Genomic DNA, 19,443 nt, shown 5'->3' with positions numbered 1-19,443 from the left:
CATTACGGGTATTTATTTCATTTTAATTTGAAGCCATTAGTTAGAAAGAAGCCCCATTCTGCAGAGGCACATCCAATTCAACAAATTTAGCTTTGATTTTTTAACATTATTACCACTAAATTACTTTCCTCCAGAATTACAGTAGGCTGAAGCAAGATATTAATTTTGTCTGAGACTAAGCTACATACTAAAAGCTACTGGCCTGCTTTAATTAGTTCAGCGCTCCCAAAACCATTAAAATGAAGAAAAAATAGGTAGAGGAAATTAAGAATAATCTGCACGTCACACAATTTCCTCTGTAGTTTCATATTGCAAGTCTGATGTCAAAAGTGTTAGTTCAATCAGCAAGAACAAAAAGTATCCAAACGTGCTGCTTTTGCACAAACAGACAATCCAAAAGCTTGAATAAAGACACAGTAACTTAAAAGGCAAGGGCATGGAATAGACAACAGCTTGCCTTATAGGGACTAAAACCACAGATGATATGGAAGGCAGTAGGACAGTTTACCTGGTACAGCTCAAGCTATCGTTCTCTGTGGTCCAGTATTGCAAAGCCGCCCTCCATGGCCCAGCATCCTGACGTCGTCAGACATCTCGATTGACCTTCAATGTGTTCACTACCCAGAGACTGTAACACAAGCCTTCTGTCTTTGGAACTATGCTCTCAGAGGTTCTGTTGATAGAGCTGGACAGATCACCAGGACCAACGATGCTGTTAGCATTGCTGATGCCTCATCAGCCTTGCATACAAATAAGTAGCATCAGCTGCTTCTTCCTGAAGACGCCAAACATTTTCACCAGGTTACCTGCACAGGGCAAACTTCTATGTAAGTTCAAAGACCCGATAAATTTAAGTGGGTCTGTGGATTCCCCACATACTCCCAGGACCCAAGGTAGGCAGAGATAGACACTGAGGTCAGCGACAAATGTGCAGACTCAGCAGTCTCCTGGATCCTCCTATACCTACTCTTATACCACATTACTTATAAAGACCCTCTTGTGCATGCAAGCTGGGGAAAGCGGAGACAAAAGGTGCATGTCCTAAGGTGACATTCCCTGCATCATCCTGGAGCAGAAGCCACCAGCCTCAGTTTCCCTCCACTCTTACATAAGGTGTCAAGACATCAACTTTGAAGGTACAGCTGGGAACACCAAGGTGGGCTCCGGCTGTACTTCACACGTGCCTCCTTCAGCTGCCGACCCTGGGACAGCACTTGCTGCAGCAATGGAGAATCCTGAGAAGCAGAGCAAGCTGTCCCCCTGTGCCATCACTTTGCAGTCCATCCCCATGTGCTCCTTTACCCCCATGCTCATTTACAGTGAGCATTGCTACTTTATTGGGCTTCAAAGCATTAAGATCCACCAGAAGAGGGAAGGCTCTGTCTTTATGCACTCAAATGCTGCCACACAGCAGTTGTCTTACCTTACACTGCCTGCCCAGCCAGCTGTAATAAATGAAAACTGATTATCTACAGCGTTTTCCTCATATTTAAAATTGGCTTTGAGGGAATTATTAATTTGTGCCATTATTCTGTCTTCTTACTCCTCCACAGAGCAAGAGGTAACCCTCATGTTTCTGGAAACTGTCATGAGGAGCGATTTCATGAAAGGTTTCATTGTAACTCCACGCTGTGTCCAAAAGACATATGTTGTATATCATTGTTTAACTACTAACACCACTGCTAGTGGATGTGTGGTCTTTATTTCGTGTGTCCGTCCTACTTCATGGAGCTCAGTACACAAAATCCAACAAATCAACTTCACCGTCTGCAAATATTGAATACTTTTTTCTTTGGTTGAAGCCTACACTAGCCTCTCAAAGAAAGCAAATAATTATATCACACAGCATTCAGACCCTGGAAGCTCATGGCAGCTTCTCATTCAGAGAAGCCACTGAGGTAGCTGACTTGAAGGGAACTGCTAAACCACCCAGAAAGTCAAGAGTAACAAATGCAAGGCAGGTTAGATGTGACATTCGGATCACAGCACTGAAAAACAACTCTGCAAGCACGGCTGAGCCAAGCAGCTCCACACCAGTACCAATGAAGTACATCAATTCACTGCTGCCACTCCAGCACAGCCAGAACAAATATTCTGACCCAATTCACTGTAGGGCCCCCTCTTTATGCAATAGATTTGATGCTAGCAACTAATGCCCCTCTAAGAGGAGGCAACTTAGAGGAATAGGATGCTATTAAATCAGGTCACCACCTATCCTATGCATTCCCAAATGAAGCAAAACCAGCAAATTATTCTTTTCTCTCCATTTCAAAGACAATGGGAAAAACTCACAATGAAAACACTACAAAAAGCCATCAGAGACAACTGATTTTGTCATCAAATTCTTTATATATAGGACACAGACCTTAGACAACAGTACCACAACATCACTACCCATCTGGGACTTCCAGTGCCTTAGGAACCCTAGATTTAACAATTCTGAGATGCACTGTAACAACCACAACAACAAAACCCCAAAACATCAGATGCATAAATTGAGGCCACTGTATCCCAAATGATTAAACCAGAGTGATCTAATATTCATACTTTCCCTAGAGCATGCCTCTTTGTTTTCGAGTGCCATCTTGAGACTCCTTGGCAAAGAGGAAGACTACCAAGTGCAGCTGAACAGTTCTCTCGCCTGAACTGCTCTCAAGACAGCACTTTGAAACAGGAAGAGACAGGACTCAGGAGAACATATAAATATTTTAGAAGGTACTGGAACACTCAGTAATTAATTTTTCAGCAAGGAGAAGCTTTTATTTCAGCAATGTGTAAAAAATAAATTTCGGATTCCGTACTGACTATCTGGCTACTCGTGCTCTGACCCAAAGTAGCAGCAGAAATGGAAGCCTTGATTAAGGAACCTGCATAAAACAGGCCAAGAGCCTCTGCTTTTACTTAACCTGATTTCCACAGCACTAGAACAGAGATGTTTTTCCAGAGTTTTCTGATGGAAATGTTTGTTTCCTTTCTGTATGAGCCCAAGAGAAAAGGAGCACTTTGCTTTTAATTAGGACAAGAAGCAGGGAGTGGTAAAAGATCCTGAAAGCTTTACCTGCTTCAGCACTGAAGTATTTTTGTTGTTCTGGAGGCTGGGGTACATTAGATAGTGCACGTCCACTTTTTATGGGAGCACTGCCTTAAAAGTTGCAGTGAACCAGACTTAACACAGGATCTGATGGGAAAAAGAGCACTCTTACATCCCTCCTCTCCTTCCTGAGCAGTAGGCTCTTCCCACACACTCTTAACCCACTTTTTCTCAACATACTGCTCTTCCAACATGTGGTACCACTTGCCCTGCTCTTCTCTGCAGTCCTGAGTTAAAAAAAATCAGTGATAGCTTCAATCCACTCTCTGCTTAGTTGATCTGCTATGTCTGCCAAGATCTGGACAACAGCTTGAGACATGCACCTAAACGGCTTGCTACACATTTCCACTTTCAGCCATGAAGCCACAAGAGAAGCAAATCTGTTTATTGAGATATTTCTGGAAAATTTTCCAAGATCAAAAAGTCAGAATTCAAAAACCACTGAAGTTCCCTAGTCCCTTTATCCCACTGTAAGTAAGGAAGAAACTAAGCTCCTACAGCACTGCTGCAGCCCACCACTGCTGCAATGATCCCATAATGAGAATGATTTAAAAAAAGGCTTTTCTAAAAATGTAATGGTTTTGACAAAACATAAAAGGTATTTGGGGGGGAAAAAAATCATGGAAGGAAAAAAGCCAACAGAAGTCAGGAGACCAGCTGTGACAACACACACCTGATGCCATAGGATTGGGTTCAAATACCTGCCCTCAAACAGGTAGCAAAAGAATTTAAATCAAGGCAATGTGTTGGGTGCATTGCAATACTTGAGCTAGACTATCTCTTCATATCCAGATGGGGTAAATACACCACCAGGAAACCCAATACAAATTCTTACTGATGCCTTGTACACAAGTTCTCATAAACAGTTTCTTTAAATAGCAAAAATTCTCATCCTGATATCCCCAAATAAACGTACCTCACAGCACTTGGGCCCTCCATGATTTAGAGAGCCATTTCATAACAATTCAACTATTTGTTCAGCTGCTAGCAAACTTGCTGAACTAACAATGAACAACACTTCTTATTTAATATTTCAAATGTTTCCTCCAAAGCTCTTATCCTTAGGAATCCAGAAAGATAGTACCGATTTCCATTAGGTAAATGTTTTGTCAGCAATCAGGTTTGTACACTAAGCATTCCACAAAGGTTAAAAAAAAAGACATTTCTGGGATCAGATTCCAGCATTAGACATGCATGCTTAATATTTAAGGCAGTAATGCCTGAGGGGAAGAAAAATAACAGATATAGAATCCCCAAACTTTGTAAATACGTTACAAAGAGGAGATATGGTCTTGACAGCCTTACTGTTCACGTGACACAGGCGGTGAGGTCACTGGGTTACCAAAGACAGACTATCATAAGAGAGCAAGAACATTCGCTGCTGCAGGTAAAAGTTGACTGCCACCTTGCTGCTCCTAGACCTTACAAACTGCTCGCTGTAGGATATGGATGACACCTTTCCCAGCCATTCCCACTCACTTGATTTGGCATTTACCACCACACTCGCCATCAGTTCCATTCTGCTCTCAGTGCATTTTTCTCCACACTGGTTTTTGTTATTTGTTTTGGGCTTTTTATCAGAGACAGTCAGTACTTAGTGAAGCTTTGACTTCACAGATGGCAAAAACACAGGCAAGAAGGGGCTCCTTGTGCACTTCATAGGCACTCTCCCCACTTCAACATTGGGGTGAGGTTCGTCCTGTCCAAGAGCTCTTCTGAAATTTTGCTGAAGTGAAATTGAAATGTAATTAGTATCTGGGTGTGATTTTTATCCACACTGCAGAGCATCAGGGGGATGAGCAGAAAAACATCTGAGAAGCTCCTTCAGGAGTTAACCATGGCAAAGTGAGAGGGTACTTAGGGACAAAGAGAGATACTTTTGTGCAGAAGCTGCTGCCTTTCCTTCCAAGCTGCTAACTTCCCACAAGATCACACTGTCAGGTCCTGTAGATACTATCAGAGCAAAGACATACAGCCTGGTATTTTCTGGACATCTCAATTCATGCTACCTTGGTAGAGCAATTCCCTTGGCAAAGGGTGTCTCGTGGACTACAAAATCAACTGGAATGAAGTGATTTCCAACAGATCCACAAAGAGGTGGTAAACTGCCATTGCTTTCTTACAGTTCAGATTCCAGCCTGGCTGCAAGGTATAAGCCTAGAAGCTAGAACAGCCACCTCCTCTCTCATTTCAACCTCCCTCCATTGAGCAGTTCCCCTGCCTAAATATAATACTTGCCCTGTTCAACAAGCTGTTGGAGTGGCAAGGCTGCCACAGAGAAAGCTGCCATAATAGGTGTGCAAATATTTAAGACACTAGGGAGAAAATAATTAAAGCAGTGGAGCCAGTTTACCCATTCCTGCATGCTTTTGGAATTCATTTACAAAGAAGCATCTCAGCTGCTTGTCCTTGAGCAACCCAGGAAGTCATCCACAGCTTGACATGTTTAAATGGTTTCTCTGGTCACTGACTCTCAGCACAATTGAATGCATTAAAAACCAGGGAGCAAAGCAGTGCCCACCACGGCATACATGCCCCAAACTTGACCACGTCTCCCTTCCATTGCTCTCCCTTAGCTGAGAAGATAAACTCACCACTAGTGAGACAATGGTGAACCTGAAAACCATGCTACCTTCAATTTATTTCCACCAACTCAAGACAGCTGCACCATGAGAACAGTTACTGTCAAATGAAACATTTTTGGGGGTCAGGAGGGTTGGGGAAATGGTGGAAATCAGAAGAGTACAACATGGAGTAAGAGGACATGCTGTCAGCATGCCTTCGTCTGCACCTCAGAGGTGACTCAGGGCTTGATTTTGTGGCCAAATGTTTCTCAAATAAATCAAGTTTACACAATGAAAAGTAACAGTGACAACAAGGGACTACAATTAGAGCTTGCATGCAGCCCACAAAGGGAGTCAGATACTTTGAAGACTGAAGAACTACTCTAAGTACTTGTAAATCTCTTGTAGTTAAGTCAGCAAATGCTGGGCTTTCTAAAGCCACGAGTGTTAACTCATGCTCTTCATCATGCATCACCCTTCCAGCTCATGGATTGTTTCTGCCTACTTTTGGTGCTTTGCTTCAATCCTCCATTTCTCCTTCAAACTCTCTTCCCAATAAACATCATGCACACAAAACAGTTAAAGCCAAGTCAGAGCACAGGCCATTGCCACAAGACTTTTTAACCTGTCACAATTTCATGCAGGTTGGGTCAAAGTCTTTCCTATGGCCCTGAAACTCCCTGACAACTCTTAAGTGTGAGGAAGAGCGCACCACAGATGGTAAATAGTCTGAACAACTTCAGCACCGTTTTTATTTTTGAAAAAGAAGAGATTTGTTTCTTGCACACAAAAAGGAAAACTTGATATAACTCCACATGCTTTAAATGCATTCCAGTCAAAAATACTTTAAAAGCAACCACTACCAAAGTAGGCACCTTTCCTGGTAAAAGGACCAAGGAAAAAAAGCACTGTGGCTCCCTATTCCCACAGAACATATGCTTTCATGTTATTAACAAAATGTTTTTTTTTCCACAGAAAACTTTCCAGATACAAGCCAACGGCTGCTGTCTCTACACTGAAGATAGTCCAATAGGGCTGTCATTGTAGCCCCCCCCCCAATATAATATAATTAACACAGCTCCAGTTAATTTTACTATGAAGAGCCCAGTGGAGAGCAGTGCAAGTGACAAGAACCCAGTGCTGCCAAGGTTTACGTGACCTTCTGTGCAAGTAATTCAATGAACTAATTCGTATGCAGCTACAAGCCCACATTCAGCAAGATTCTGCTGATGGGGAAAGGCATCTAACAATAGGATCAGTGAATGAAGTATTCCCTTTATCTCAGGCAACACCAAGACAGCTCCTGCAGCCATGGCTGTGCCAACAAGCAGAGGAGAATTGTTAGCATATGCAGAGGTTGTGAAAGAACCTCCACAAGCCCTCCAGAGCCACAACTTCTTGATCAAACTGCCAACTAACACAAGACAAAGAAAAAGAAACATATGCAGTAGCAACAGAGCCAGTGAGGAAAATTCTTGATACGCAGTGGCCACCAAAACTATTTTCATCAAATAGAGAAAAAAATACAACTCACAATAGGTGGTAGAGCAGAAGAAAAACAATACCTGTAGCACTACTCTGAGAATACTCTGGTACACAAAGCCACCTCCATCTAGAGTTTAAAAACATAACCACAGAACCATTTATATTTGGCTTCAATCTCCTAGAACCCCATTTGCACAAAATTGAAATATGAACAAAAATGGGGCTCCTCTCAACCATGAAATAGGCATGAACAGTTCAGACATGTTCCTTGATTGAATTCTTCTTCCTGCATATTCCATACTCTCAAAGGATTACAAACTACACATAACATTGTCATTTCCTTCTTGTGTATGCCATGTATGTATCACTTCACCTTTAGAGGCACTACATTATTGATCCAATGTATAATTTCCAAACATTTCAATGAAAGATTAATATTAACCAGGTCCATTAACACTGAAGAAAAGCACAGTAGGGAATCATCCTATTTATCACCTTTGCCAATATCCCTCACAAACTTTGAACTAAAATACCCAATATACTCAAGAATGAGATTACAGTTCTTTGTAAGCACTTCAGCATCTGGTTAAACAGTTAATTTTAGTTTTCTTCAGTTCATTTAACTTTGGAATAATGAAGAAAAAAGAAAATACAAGACAACTGCAGCAATAAAGAAAAAAGAATAAAAGTAATTGTTTCCCCTTGCACATGGCATGACAGGCTTCTCATGAAAAAAGCAGCATGTTTCAAAACGGTTTAGGATGCAAAGCATGAGGGTTTTTTTAAATGGAATTTCATTTGCATCTTTTCATGGTCCTGCACATGTATTTATTTATTGAAATGAATCCTCCCACTCAAACTTTATCACCGAGTCTTACCAAGCAAGTTCATAACCCTCTGAAGCAGTATTTTACTAATCAGGATAGAATAAGGGTTTAGCTGAACTGCTATTACAAAACAAAAAGACGTGGTTTCACATGCATTTCATCAATTCCATCCAAACCTTTTTTCATCTTAATAGTAGGGTTCAAGACTGCATGTGAAATAGCAAGTAGCTGCCTCCTGAAACAAGTCAGGGTGATAGTTCTCTACTACTTTACTCTGTTTTTAAGAAATGTAACAATCCCATGGCTAAAACACTGCTTTAGGCAGAAAGAAAACACTCGTTTTTCAGCTTCTTGTCTAAACCAACACACTAAAGTAAATCAACAAATAAAGATACTCCAAGACCATAACTTAAACTACTGACAACTAATACACAGGAAATGACCCAAAAAAGATGCTGAGGAATAAAATAGAATTGCTTCCAAAAATGCAAGGCACCCAGTGCTACAGCTAGAATAGCATAATCTCACCCTCTGGCTGAACCTTCCCTTTTTATCTCTGTATTCTAAATTTACACTGGCTGCTTTGCTAAAATTATATTTTGAAGTTGTCATAGCTATTGGTCCTGGCTCATCTTTTTTCTGCCTCTGAGAGTAGCTAAAGTAATGGATCACTGTAATTAGACTTTTATGGGTGCAAGAGACAGTTTGTTTCAGTTACCAACAGGAACAGAGAAAAGACAAGTGAGAGAGGAAAGAAAATGAAATAAATTTAAGTAAAACAACTGTTTCTGAATAGAAAGAAAACAGCAGCAAGAGATAGTTATAGGCTTATCACCAAAATCTCTAGCTACAAAGAGCAATATATGTGAGACCTAAGGCTGCCTTTACAAGACCTGAAAAACAGATTCATATGTGTAAAATACAAATTAATTACTCTGTGTATGCATATTTGAATGGAAAACATTTAAGGCAGATGGGATAAGAAAACATCACACATACATGTACCTCAATATACCTTACATTTAAAAAAAAAGTATTTTAAAAAGTATGCATCTGCTACATTAGTCTAAATGATACAGCCAGAAAAAACGAAGATTACTTGTTCATTCGCATTACTTCAAAGGCATGTAAAGCATATATGTATATCTATGCGGTCAAAGAGAAACAAGGTAATAGTTATTTGAGGGCCTACCTACCTCATTACATGCATTTCTCTATTCATAATTTTGCACACCCCTTACTCATCTGAATCTTCAGCCTCAGGTAAGTTAACAATTACTTCAAGACAAGCAATGGAAAGGAACAATCAACTGTCCAAAAGCCCTTCCTGCAGGTGGATCACCTCCACCTGACTTTAAAAACATGTTTCTGACACTTGCCTGTCAGCTCTATTTGCATCTTAACAACGGTGCCAGTCAGTTTCCAAAGTCCTCTGGGCACTCATTTCTTGCAATTTTACACTAATGCTTTTGGATCATCAATCATTTATACACATCTAAGATGCAGAAATCAAACCCAGAGTCCCCAGCTTCACCGCAAAGTTCCCTTGACAGCTACAGTCAAGGTCAGTGGGCACCAGCTTTGTTCAAGGATACTGATGCATGTCACACTTCAGCAGCACAAACCATTCCCTACTGCACAAATAAAGGGTGCTTGAAGGTATTTTGGATGGTATTTAAGGTAATCTGAAGAAGGTACAAGCAAAGGAGAAAGACCTCTTGGCTCACTGTCTCTCCTCCTCCACTTTTGCAAAAAATGTTAGCACACAGGCCTACCTACACTCAGGAGGGCTCCCTGGCTGCACTACTCCATGCAGTGGCTACTCCAGAATTCCCATTTTTCTGAGAATTAGGAACCACCTCTCATTTTCAGATTGCATTTTTTCATCAGAAATTAATAAGAATTTGTGCACACACCAATACTACCCTCAGCTTTGTAAGGTCTTCTCCCCACCTGACATTTATCCCTTCAAGCACTCTTGCAGAGTAATTACATCCCTCCTACCTCATTTTGTTTTGCTCAGCTAAACAAGCCACTTGTTTCTAGTCCATACTGTGTAACCAGGTCATGTTTTCTGAAGACAGGAGATGGCTACAGAGAAGATTACACCATGACCTAGATGACACCCTATCACTTGCCCTTTGCCTAATTCTATTGACAACTATCACTCCCCCGAAAATTTTTCTCAAGAACACACTGAGATAATTTGTGTTTTCCATTGCTACTGCATAATCCTGGACACTGACTGTCCTGTCACTTAGCAGCATACTTAGGTCTCTTCATTGCTCAGACAGGTCTGCTGCATACAGCCGTTCCCATCTCTGCCCCCGACCGTACAGCCTCTCCTCCTCTGCACAGGACTACATTTAATGCTGCTACTGCAATTCCTCTCCCTGGGATTTTGCTGTATGAGGTCTAGAAAGGAAGATGATTGAATTTACACCTGCTATTACAGTAAATAGGGATGAAACCTCCTAGATAAAAAAAAAAGTCCAGCTTTGTCTTTATTTCAGCCACAATTTCACAAGCAGACCATCTTCCACACAGGCATTTCCCTCTCTTTGAGCAACACCCTACACAACCAAAGCTGTCACCACATTAAATCAGCTGGGTAAAGGAATTATTGAGGTGTCAAGAAGTGGCCAACTTTTGTTTTCAGCCAATGCACACAAGCATTTGCAGTATTAGCTGTGCCCTCCTTTTCAGCATGCAATATAGAAGTGCAGAGTTAAAGCTGCCCTCCTGCCTAATCTACATATTAGTGCATCTTGGTGACAGGAGTGGATTTAAATTGGTATCCCAACAATAACAATACTAGTTTAGAAGTTACTTAGCAAAAACTGTCTTGTTTTGATTCCTGAAGAATTGATACATACCATCAAATTCAGTCCTAATTTAATCCCAGGTTACTGCTTTTAATCTGGAAACAGATTAAAATATGAGGAAGTGTCAAGAGCAAGCTGTCAAAGTAATTTTAGTGACAGTACAGGAAAAGCTTTGGGTAAAATTGAAGACTGCATGTCTGCAGTGTTACCAACTCATGCATTAACATCACAATTTTAAAATTCTATGTTAATGACTCAGTTACAAAACAAGCAATTGTGTGTTAATCTCAGATTTCACGTACAAAAATAAGGTTCAAGGCTTTTACATGCAGCAGAATCTTAAAATATAACTCAAGAGACAGCTAAAAAGAGCACCAAAGGTATTCAACAGTTTAAATGCATTTTATGTTCTGCTGTCTCTCACTAGACCAGCATAAAGCCTTGAAAGGGTTAGAAAACCTCAAAAGAGAAGCAGACTACTTCCATTTAATAAGGTATAAAAGTTGTATGCATGAAATCCATTTCATTTTAACACACTGCAGCTTTTTCTTTGCAGCAAGTCATCATTTGGACTATACCCTTATGGGCTTTGTGTGCTTTTGGTTGTGTATGCAGTGCCCTGTTGAGAGCATTTTTCATGTGATATTTAGCACACCTTAAGAGCCAAGAAACAGCCTTGGTCTTCTGACTAACTCCCAATACCTGACAGGGGACTTTTTAAATCCTAACAGCTGTTTTTAGCAGTCCATTCCCCCACCTTTCAGCTTCATGGTCCATACATTTTTTGCATGCAGGCACCTATCTTCACCACTGCTTGTCTTCTCATTTCCCACCCTACCAGTATGTCGGTCCCGGTCTGACAGCAGCACTGCAGCTATTCCTCATGACTGAAACCTTGGAATCTGCCTGGAGAAAGGCTACTAATGAAAGGTTGCCTTTTTTTTTTTTTAAATGATTACAATTCAGATCTTAAGCCAGCACTTGAAAAGAGGGTAAGGCTGCCAAGAACTGAAGGTAGCAAACAACTCAGATTTTTCTGAAAGCATCTTGTGGCAGCTGCAAGTTTGTATTAAATTTACTTAGAACAGTAATTGCCTCCGGAAATTAGATTTTCCTGCTTGTTCAAGAGAGTTACAATGAGTAACCATAAAAATTCAAAATTTAACTCACTAAGTGCCATTGTTAGCAAGCAGATGCAGAAGATGTGTCTGTAAAAATTAAGCAGAGATGGAAATGTACTACCAGATAACCCAGGTCTTTTTTTTGATGATATAATTGGACATCCCTCCAACCATGCATGCACACAGTGGTTCTAAACATCTGCAAGATTACTGTTTGAGAACTCTTCCCCATCCTAAGTGATATCTCTCAGGAAGAAGTGCATCTTGCTATCCAATATAGATTTTTTTTCCCCCGGTAACTTCTTGTTATATTCCCCAGGTTCTCCTAAACAATTCTTCCTTATTGATATTTTCAGTTCCTACCTCATCAAATCCTAAATATTGCCATTTTCCTTTTCTTTTGGTGACATGACAGTTTTCCATCATCCTTCCTGTAAGAGGATTTGCCAAATTATTTTGGTAATAGGTTGCCTAATTAGTCTGGTGCCAGAAGGTGTCCGTGAACCATTTGTCTTTCAATACAGCCTGCAGAAGAAAAACTTACAAACCTGGGTTATTGGAATGATGAGCCAAAGGGCCCCTGGGACATAATAACCAGCAGTTGGAAGCCAGAAAGGCAATCAAAGGTGGCTGGATTTCACGGGAATGTGGCAGGCGTTTAAAGCCAGTTGATATTTTGTGTTACTGTTTGCTTGGAGTGTGTTTTCCTCCTCTCACTGGCTTTTTATTGCTTTTTTTTTTTCTTTCCCTGTTTCAGCACCCACACAACACTCAGTATGAAGTGAGGACTGGGATATTATTTGTTTCCACAGAAGCCCATGCACATTGACATTACCTGCTCCCACGAAAAGAGGGGTAGCGCATTTCAAATAATCTTTTTAAGTACTACTTACCATTCCTCCAGTAGTAATACTCACAAAAAGCCCCAAAACATCAGCATCTTCTCCAGATGTGTCCAGACCAATTAAAGAAAACATGGCTTCTATGCTTTATTCACCAAGCAGTACTTAAATATCAGTGCACTTTCTGCAGCACCCTTACATTTTTCACTGGGTACCACTATGCCACACAAGATAAATGACAGCACATCTTCACTGCAATACTGCTCATAGCCCTGTAACCAGCCCAGGGCTAAGTACTGAGACATACAGAGAGATGAGAGGAAGCACAAATTCTAGGAGTGGGATGCAGCTTGCTTAATTATAGATGTCAACCATATGACATAAGTACCTGACAGCAAGGTGCCAAGGCACCCACAGACAGTCAATGGAGACCTAGTCAATACAGCTCATGTAGTTTAGGGTACAATTAATTTTAACAAGTGTAGTGTGAGGCAAATCACACCCAAAACACTGCTTATCCTGATGAGTGCATCTGTACTACCTTGTCCACACACAGATATCTTCCAGAACAGTAGGACAGTGCTGAGCATTTTGGACTTAAAAATAAAAAGCAACATGCCTCACAATTTTATAAATATCAGCCCCCAAAAGGTTAACCCTGAAGGTAGAAGAAAATAAGACTTATCTCATTGAGACCATCTGCTGTAGCAATCAAAGCAGTTACAATCCATTTGCTTGCTGGAGCCCATAGAGAATATCACAAACTAATCGAAGTCAAAATAAATTAGCTTATTTTGTTCTGCATGGCCAAAATCCATCCCACTTAGTTTTACCTACCTAAGAGAACAGCCCGTTCTAGGCTTTTCTTCATAAACACCACAGAGAGCTTGCTCCAAAGGGACACTCAGCAGCACCTAAGGTCTGTTTTGTCCTTCAGTAGCACATATTTCTCACTACCGATTATAAAAGATGATCAGGCTTGGCTTATGAACTTCAAATAGACCTCAGTGAGTACCAGTAAAGACAGCATGAGTAATTTGAGGTTGTACTTACTGGGTTTCTTCCCTCAAAACTCAAACATGACAGTTATGACAAGCAAAAAAAAAGCAGGAATTACTGCAGACCCATGATTGAAGCCCACCCTTATTTCTTGTTCCTTTGGGAGATCAACAATTGCATCCTAGGATCCCTACTGCAAGAAATAAACCTTTTCTTTTACTGTGAGACAGCACCAACCCTGAGCTGCATGGTACGCTGGCAGATTGTGTTCTGTATTTCAGGGAGTCCAGTGCAGTGTTTTTCTCATTCATTACTGGCAATCAAGCCATTTGAAAGGAAATGAGAGATGAAGAGCTAAACACTCATTTGGAGAGAGGAAATATAATCACGAGAATAAAAGTCTTGTCTCAGATTCTGCGTATGATTTCTCAACACTAAGGACATATAATTGATGTGTAACCCATTCAACTGATATCAAACAGTAAATTAGGTTTAGAAAGTCAATCACCAATGAAAAATAAATTTGAAGAATAAGCAGTATTAACCCTGTTCATAAAAGCAGCAATACCTCTCAACCACAAAAAACCCTCAACTGACACATGCTAGTTTAATATTAGCAACACAGAATACAGCATCCTTGAACAATGCACAGGGCATGTTGCTCTAACAGATAGCTATGTATTTTGACAGATGACTATTATGAAGGACTGATAATACTGACATTTGAGGAACATCAGTAAGGAGATGAGTGCTAGGAGTTCATTCTGCATCGAAACATCAGATCTTACAAGCTGTACCCTCCAACAACAATAATGAAACACTAAGAGGCAAAGAAATGCAGAAATTCTTCAGCAGAGATGCCATGAGACAAATAAAGAGCGAGGCACATTTAAGTCAAACATATTGCTTTCAAGAGCAGGTAAATGGAGTCTCTGCAGAGTCACAGATGTAATGACCCAATTCTAGACCATGCAACCAGAAACTTCTTTCATATCCCATATCTGCCTCAGCCCACTGGGGTGTTAGACCTGTCAGCAAACAGGTTCCAGAAAGATGGTGTGACTAACTGACTACTGCTACTTCCAAATTAGCAGCCGAAGTGTGTTCATAACACATTCAAAACAAACAAGCCTACACATTACCCAGAAATTTTTCCCATGTTAACAATTCCAGATTCCAAACCAAATACGCAACAACTAAACCAAAATTACTGTTATCAAAAAGTAACACTTTAAACAACTCATGCTCTGTACGAAACCTAAGTTATTTTCTGAGCATATGAAAGTCATCAAGATTGCAGTCACGCAAGCAGAAAACAGTAACATGGATACCCAACACATTTTAGTTATAAATATTTTGCAAAGATGTAAAAAAATGAGTGAAAATATAAATTTCATCCAGGATCATACTACACAAGGAACCTTCATTTGAGCTAACATTGTAGCTCTTGAGTTAGAGCTGGTAGCTTATTTAAGCCCCAAAAGAAATTCTTTTTTCTCAGAACCTTGCAGTACTTTCACAAGCTACAGAAGAAACACTTTGCAGGCTAAATAAAATGCATCTGCATAATTTCATCAAATTACAGAAAGACTTGATTTCACAGATAACAGATACACTTACCCTAAAATAATGCCTTATCAAGTGGTTCAGAACATTGCTTTCCTCCATCTTTCATCCTCCCTCCAAAGTACTTCAGAACAAAGTATTTTATCATGGTGAAAGAATGTTCTTTGACATGGTGCATTGCTGTTGTTTTACCTTTGTCTAATTCATTTTTCACTACCACTTTTTTAATTTAACAGTGCAACAAGTAGTAACAACTACCTGCAAAGAGCCAACTATGCCACAAAACCACAATATTAAAATAGAAAAACATATTATATTTTATATTATAGTAGGTATAATATAATATATTGTTGTATACCATCTGTTTTATACTTAGTGTGCTAAAACTCAGGCAGTACAATTATTTTTAAATAAACTTAATTACCTGAAATCACATCACAACTACTCACAAGTAGGTACAAGCTTCAGGTTATTAGTTTGTCATCAAATATTTTTATACTAACAAGCTGAAATGCTCCCACTGAACAGAGTAAGGCTTCCAAGCTCTCGAAAGCTATAGTTTTAAATACCTACTTCCCCAAAAACTCATCTCATCTATGCATCCAAGCAGCACGAAACACACTTTTGACTTCAGAAGGGGCACAGCATACTTTTACAAACCAACATCAGTTTTTTTGCAAACAGCTTCAAATCCTTACCTTTCTGTAGACTATCATATTCGGGGAGCTCTCTTCTGGGTCAGCGGCTTCCGCGTTGCTCGGCTCAGCAGGCGCTTGGGCCATGTTTGCCTCTCGTCGCTCAGACTGCAAGGACAGGAACAGAGGTCAGCATCACTCCAGGTTGCAGGGGAGCATGGTGCAGACACACAACTGGCTGCCTTCAGGGAAGGATGGTACAGAGGGAGCCTCCACACTCCACACTCCTCCCGTGCAGGATTTTATCGCACCATGTCAGATGCTTTGAACTGGTCTGTCCCAAGCACGATGCCCCAGGAGCGAGGGCTGCCAAGTTACACACAGCTACGACTTGGGTCATCACACACCCATTTCTCCCCCGGTTCTGACCTTTTACCATAAGACCCCGTCCAACAAAAGACAAATTAATACTTCACACCATTCCTTTCCTTGCTAAAAAGCTCAAACACTTTATGCTTTTCTGTCGGGGAAGACAGCAGGCCGGCTGGGGGCCTAGCTCTCCTCACCAAAGATACAGGCCCTGACAATATCCTTGAGTTCCTGTGAGACAGGAGTTACTCATGCTGAGAGGATTTTGATAATCACATCCGCAAAACACAGCAGACTTGAAGACAGGGGTACAGACTCCCCTAAACCAAGAAGGAGTTATGGGAAGGTACTTGGGAGTAACGGAACATGTGAAGAACCAGCCATAATATGATGGTCAAAACAGCAGGTGTGTAGATGCTTTTAGATATCAAAGGTAAACTAACAATGTTTAGCTATAAGATATGCTTATCAGAACTTGTTATAATCCCTAACCAATCAGTGGGGTGTAAACAGTGTGTGTAGCCAATTAGCGATGCTTTAGCTTGCCACATTTGCAGTAACAAATGTATAGAATAATCTGTGTGATTTCACCCAATAAATGGCTTCACCTAAAATTCATATCTAATTGCGTGTTGCCCATTGCTGATCTCTGCACTTTTCTAGGGGCATTTGAGGCACCCACAAGCAAGAAAAGCTTGCTATGAGACAGAGTGAAGCCCCACTGGAATCGTTGGTTGCAGGTGACTGTCAGGCACACTGCTGGTTGTCACCTGCAGACACTTGGAGCCACCTCCAGCTCTCCCCAGTGCCAGGGCAGCAGCAGGGAACCAGGGAGGCACAGCTGTTTGCTTTGAGTAAGCAGCTTCCCTCACCTCCTCTCACAGTACAGCCAGGAAGAGACAGCAAGACAGGCATCAACCATGCATAATGCTCCTTAATCCAAACTATCACTAGAAGCACACAAGTGCTGCCTTATCTCCATCAGGTCACACCAGGCTTGAGGCAGAAACATTAGGAGGGGGGTTTGTCGGGTTTTGTTTGCTTACTTTTAAAAAAAGTAAAGGCTCAGTACAGGAAGGACTCCTTAAATTGTATGTTAAATGCTGTATTTCAATTTTTTCTTCCACCAGCATACTTGACAAGTTGTATCTTAAACCAAATGCTGCTTTGGAGCCACTCGGTGACTATCTGTAACTGAAGAGGTAACACTGTCTTTTCGAGACACTGGCATTAAGGTTGTATGACAAGCTTGGTTTCTTTAACATTGGAAGTCTTGAAGTTTTCCATCTTAACGTATTTTATAAAAAATTGAGACCAAAAATTATGTCTATATACGCATAATCTACATATTCATTCTGAATACACAGTTTACTGCTGAACTCCCTCCCTTGTTTCAAGGAAAAGATACTTCCATATTTCTCTCTATCCGCTCTTTGCACTCCCACAGGTGACTGAGTGCCCCAGCATGCAATATGCATAGAGCACGTACAATTCTACATAGGGTAATACAGTTCTGAGCCTTTCTAGATGCCAGTTATCAGCTCCCAAGAGCAAGCACCCGAAATGGACACCCTCAGACCATAGCCCAGCTCTGCCTCAGCAGCTAGCAGGCTATTGCTGTGGCACAGCATCCTCCACTGGAGCCAGAAGCGGCTGAGAGATCCCTTTGGGTAAGAGGTAATAGGGACCAAGGTTCAGTAATCCCATACCATTCTATAATTCTATAATCAATATGAATCCAGATCCCTTCATTTCTTTCTGTTTATAAAGTACACACGTACACATCTGTAGGCACTAACACCTGTGTACTTGTGCATACTGTCTCTGAAACTTTCATACAGTTCTAGCTCAAATTAAGCAATATACATACACCACCTCCCAAAAGCGCATTCAGACCAGTTCAGTCATTATTTTATATCTAAAGGGCATTAGCTAAATGTAACTCCTATTAAACTCACATGTCTCCCTAGAAGCCCAAACATGGCACTGTTGTGCCAGGTGATGAGCTAAAATGGAAACAAAATACATTCATAGAATGGTCTGGGTTGGAAGGGACCCCAAAGATCACAGAATTTCAACCCCCCTGCCACAGGCAGGGCCACCAACCTCCAGGCCTGGTGCTACACAAGGTTGCCCAGGGCCCCATCCAACCTGGCCTTGAACAGCTCCAGGGATGGGGCACCCACCACCTCTCTGGGCAGCCTGTTCCAGCACCTCACCACTCTCTGTAAAAAAACATCCCCCTCATTCTAATCTAAACCTTCCCTCCTCCTTCAGCTTCAATCCATCCCCCTTGTCCTGCCATTAGCTGCCCTTTTAAAAAGTTGATTCCCCTCCTGTTTCTCTGCTCCCCTCAGGGACTGGAAGGCTGCAGAGGTCCCCCCGCAGCCTTCCCTTCTCCAGGCTGAACAAGCCCAGCTCCCTCAGCCTCTCTTCATAGGGGAGGTGCTCCAGCCCTCTGATCATCTTCGTGGCTTCCTCTGAACCCTCTCCAACAGTTCCACATCTTTCTTGTATTGGTGCCCCAGCTCTGGACACAGGACTCCAGCTGGGGCCTCAGGAGGGCAGAGCAGAGAAGGACAATAACATCACAAACAATGAAGGGTAAAGCATTTTACAGTTATAGAGCCGGGAACGATTTACAGTAACGTTCATTTCCACAGCACTTCCTAGTCATTATTTCAAGGCACTGAAGAGTTAGGTTCTAAGTGTCAGCACTCATTTGAGCAGAGAAAGAATGAGTTAGAGATTTTATGCAGCTTCCTGGAGGCAATTACAAAGCAGAGTTTAAAGCATACACCAAGTCACCTGAGTCTCAGCTTCAGCTGCACTACGTAGGCCACATTCACCTCTTACACTGAGATGATATATGCACACTTCCAAAGAAAGCAATTTCAGTTAACTTGAGCAATGCTCCTTTAAAGACCAATTTCTAACCAAAAAAAGCCCTCCACAGCATTACTTAGCTGCATTTCACTCACAGCATTATTCACTTTGAACATCCACATTTACAAATTCTGTTGTTCTCATTACACTGTCAGCTCACTTGATCTTTTCTGATACTTCAGGATTTCCCCCCACCTCCCCGTAGCACATCACAAAGCTTTTCATCTGCTCCA

At 41.2% G+C, this 19,443-nt stretch overlaps 1 protein-coding gene across 5 annotated transcripts in view; it reads right to left on the bottom strand.

Moving 5' to 3' along the window:
- Positions 1 to 16,102, bottom strand: part of RGS6 (regulator of G protein signaling 6) — a gene marked incomplete at both ends in the record, with an annotated part of 295,933 nt that extends 279,831 nt beyond the window's left edge. For 3 of the 5 annotated variants that reach the window (XM_084263446.1, XM_084263447.1, XM_084263448.1), the window contains one exon: positions 16,019 to 16,057. In XM_084263446.1, the coding sequence (XP_084119572.1) occupies positions 16,019 to 16,036 (18 nt within the window). Of the gene's footprint in view, positions 1 to 16,018 lie in introns of all 5 variants that reach the window. The other 2 variants (XM_084263444.1, XM_084263445.1) reach the window with 1 other exon arrangement.
- Between the last annotated feature and the right edge of the window lie 3,341 nt (positions 16,103 to 19,443).

The sequence above is a fragment of the Gallinula chloropus genome (genome assembly GCF_964237585.1).
Source record: "Gallinula chloropus genome assembly, chromosome: 4".
NCBI lineage: Eukaryota > Metazoa > Chordata > Aves > Gruiformes > Rallidae > Gallinula > Gallinula chloropus.
This window is presented reverse-complemented; position numbering and strand designations above follow the sequence as displayed.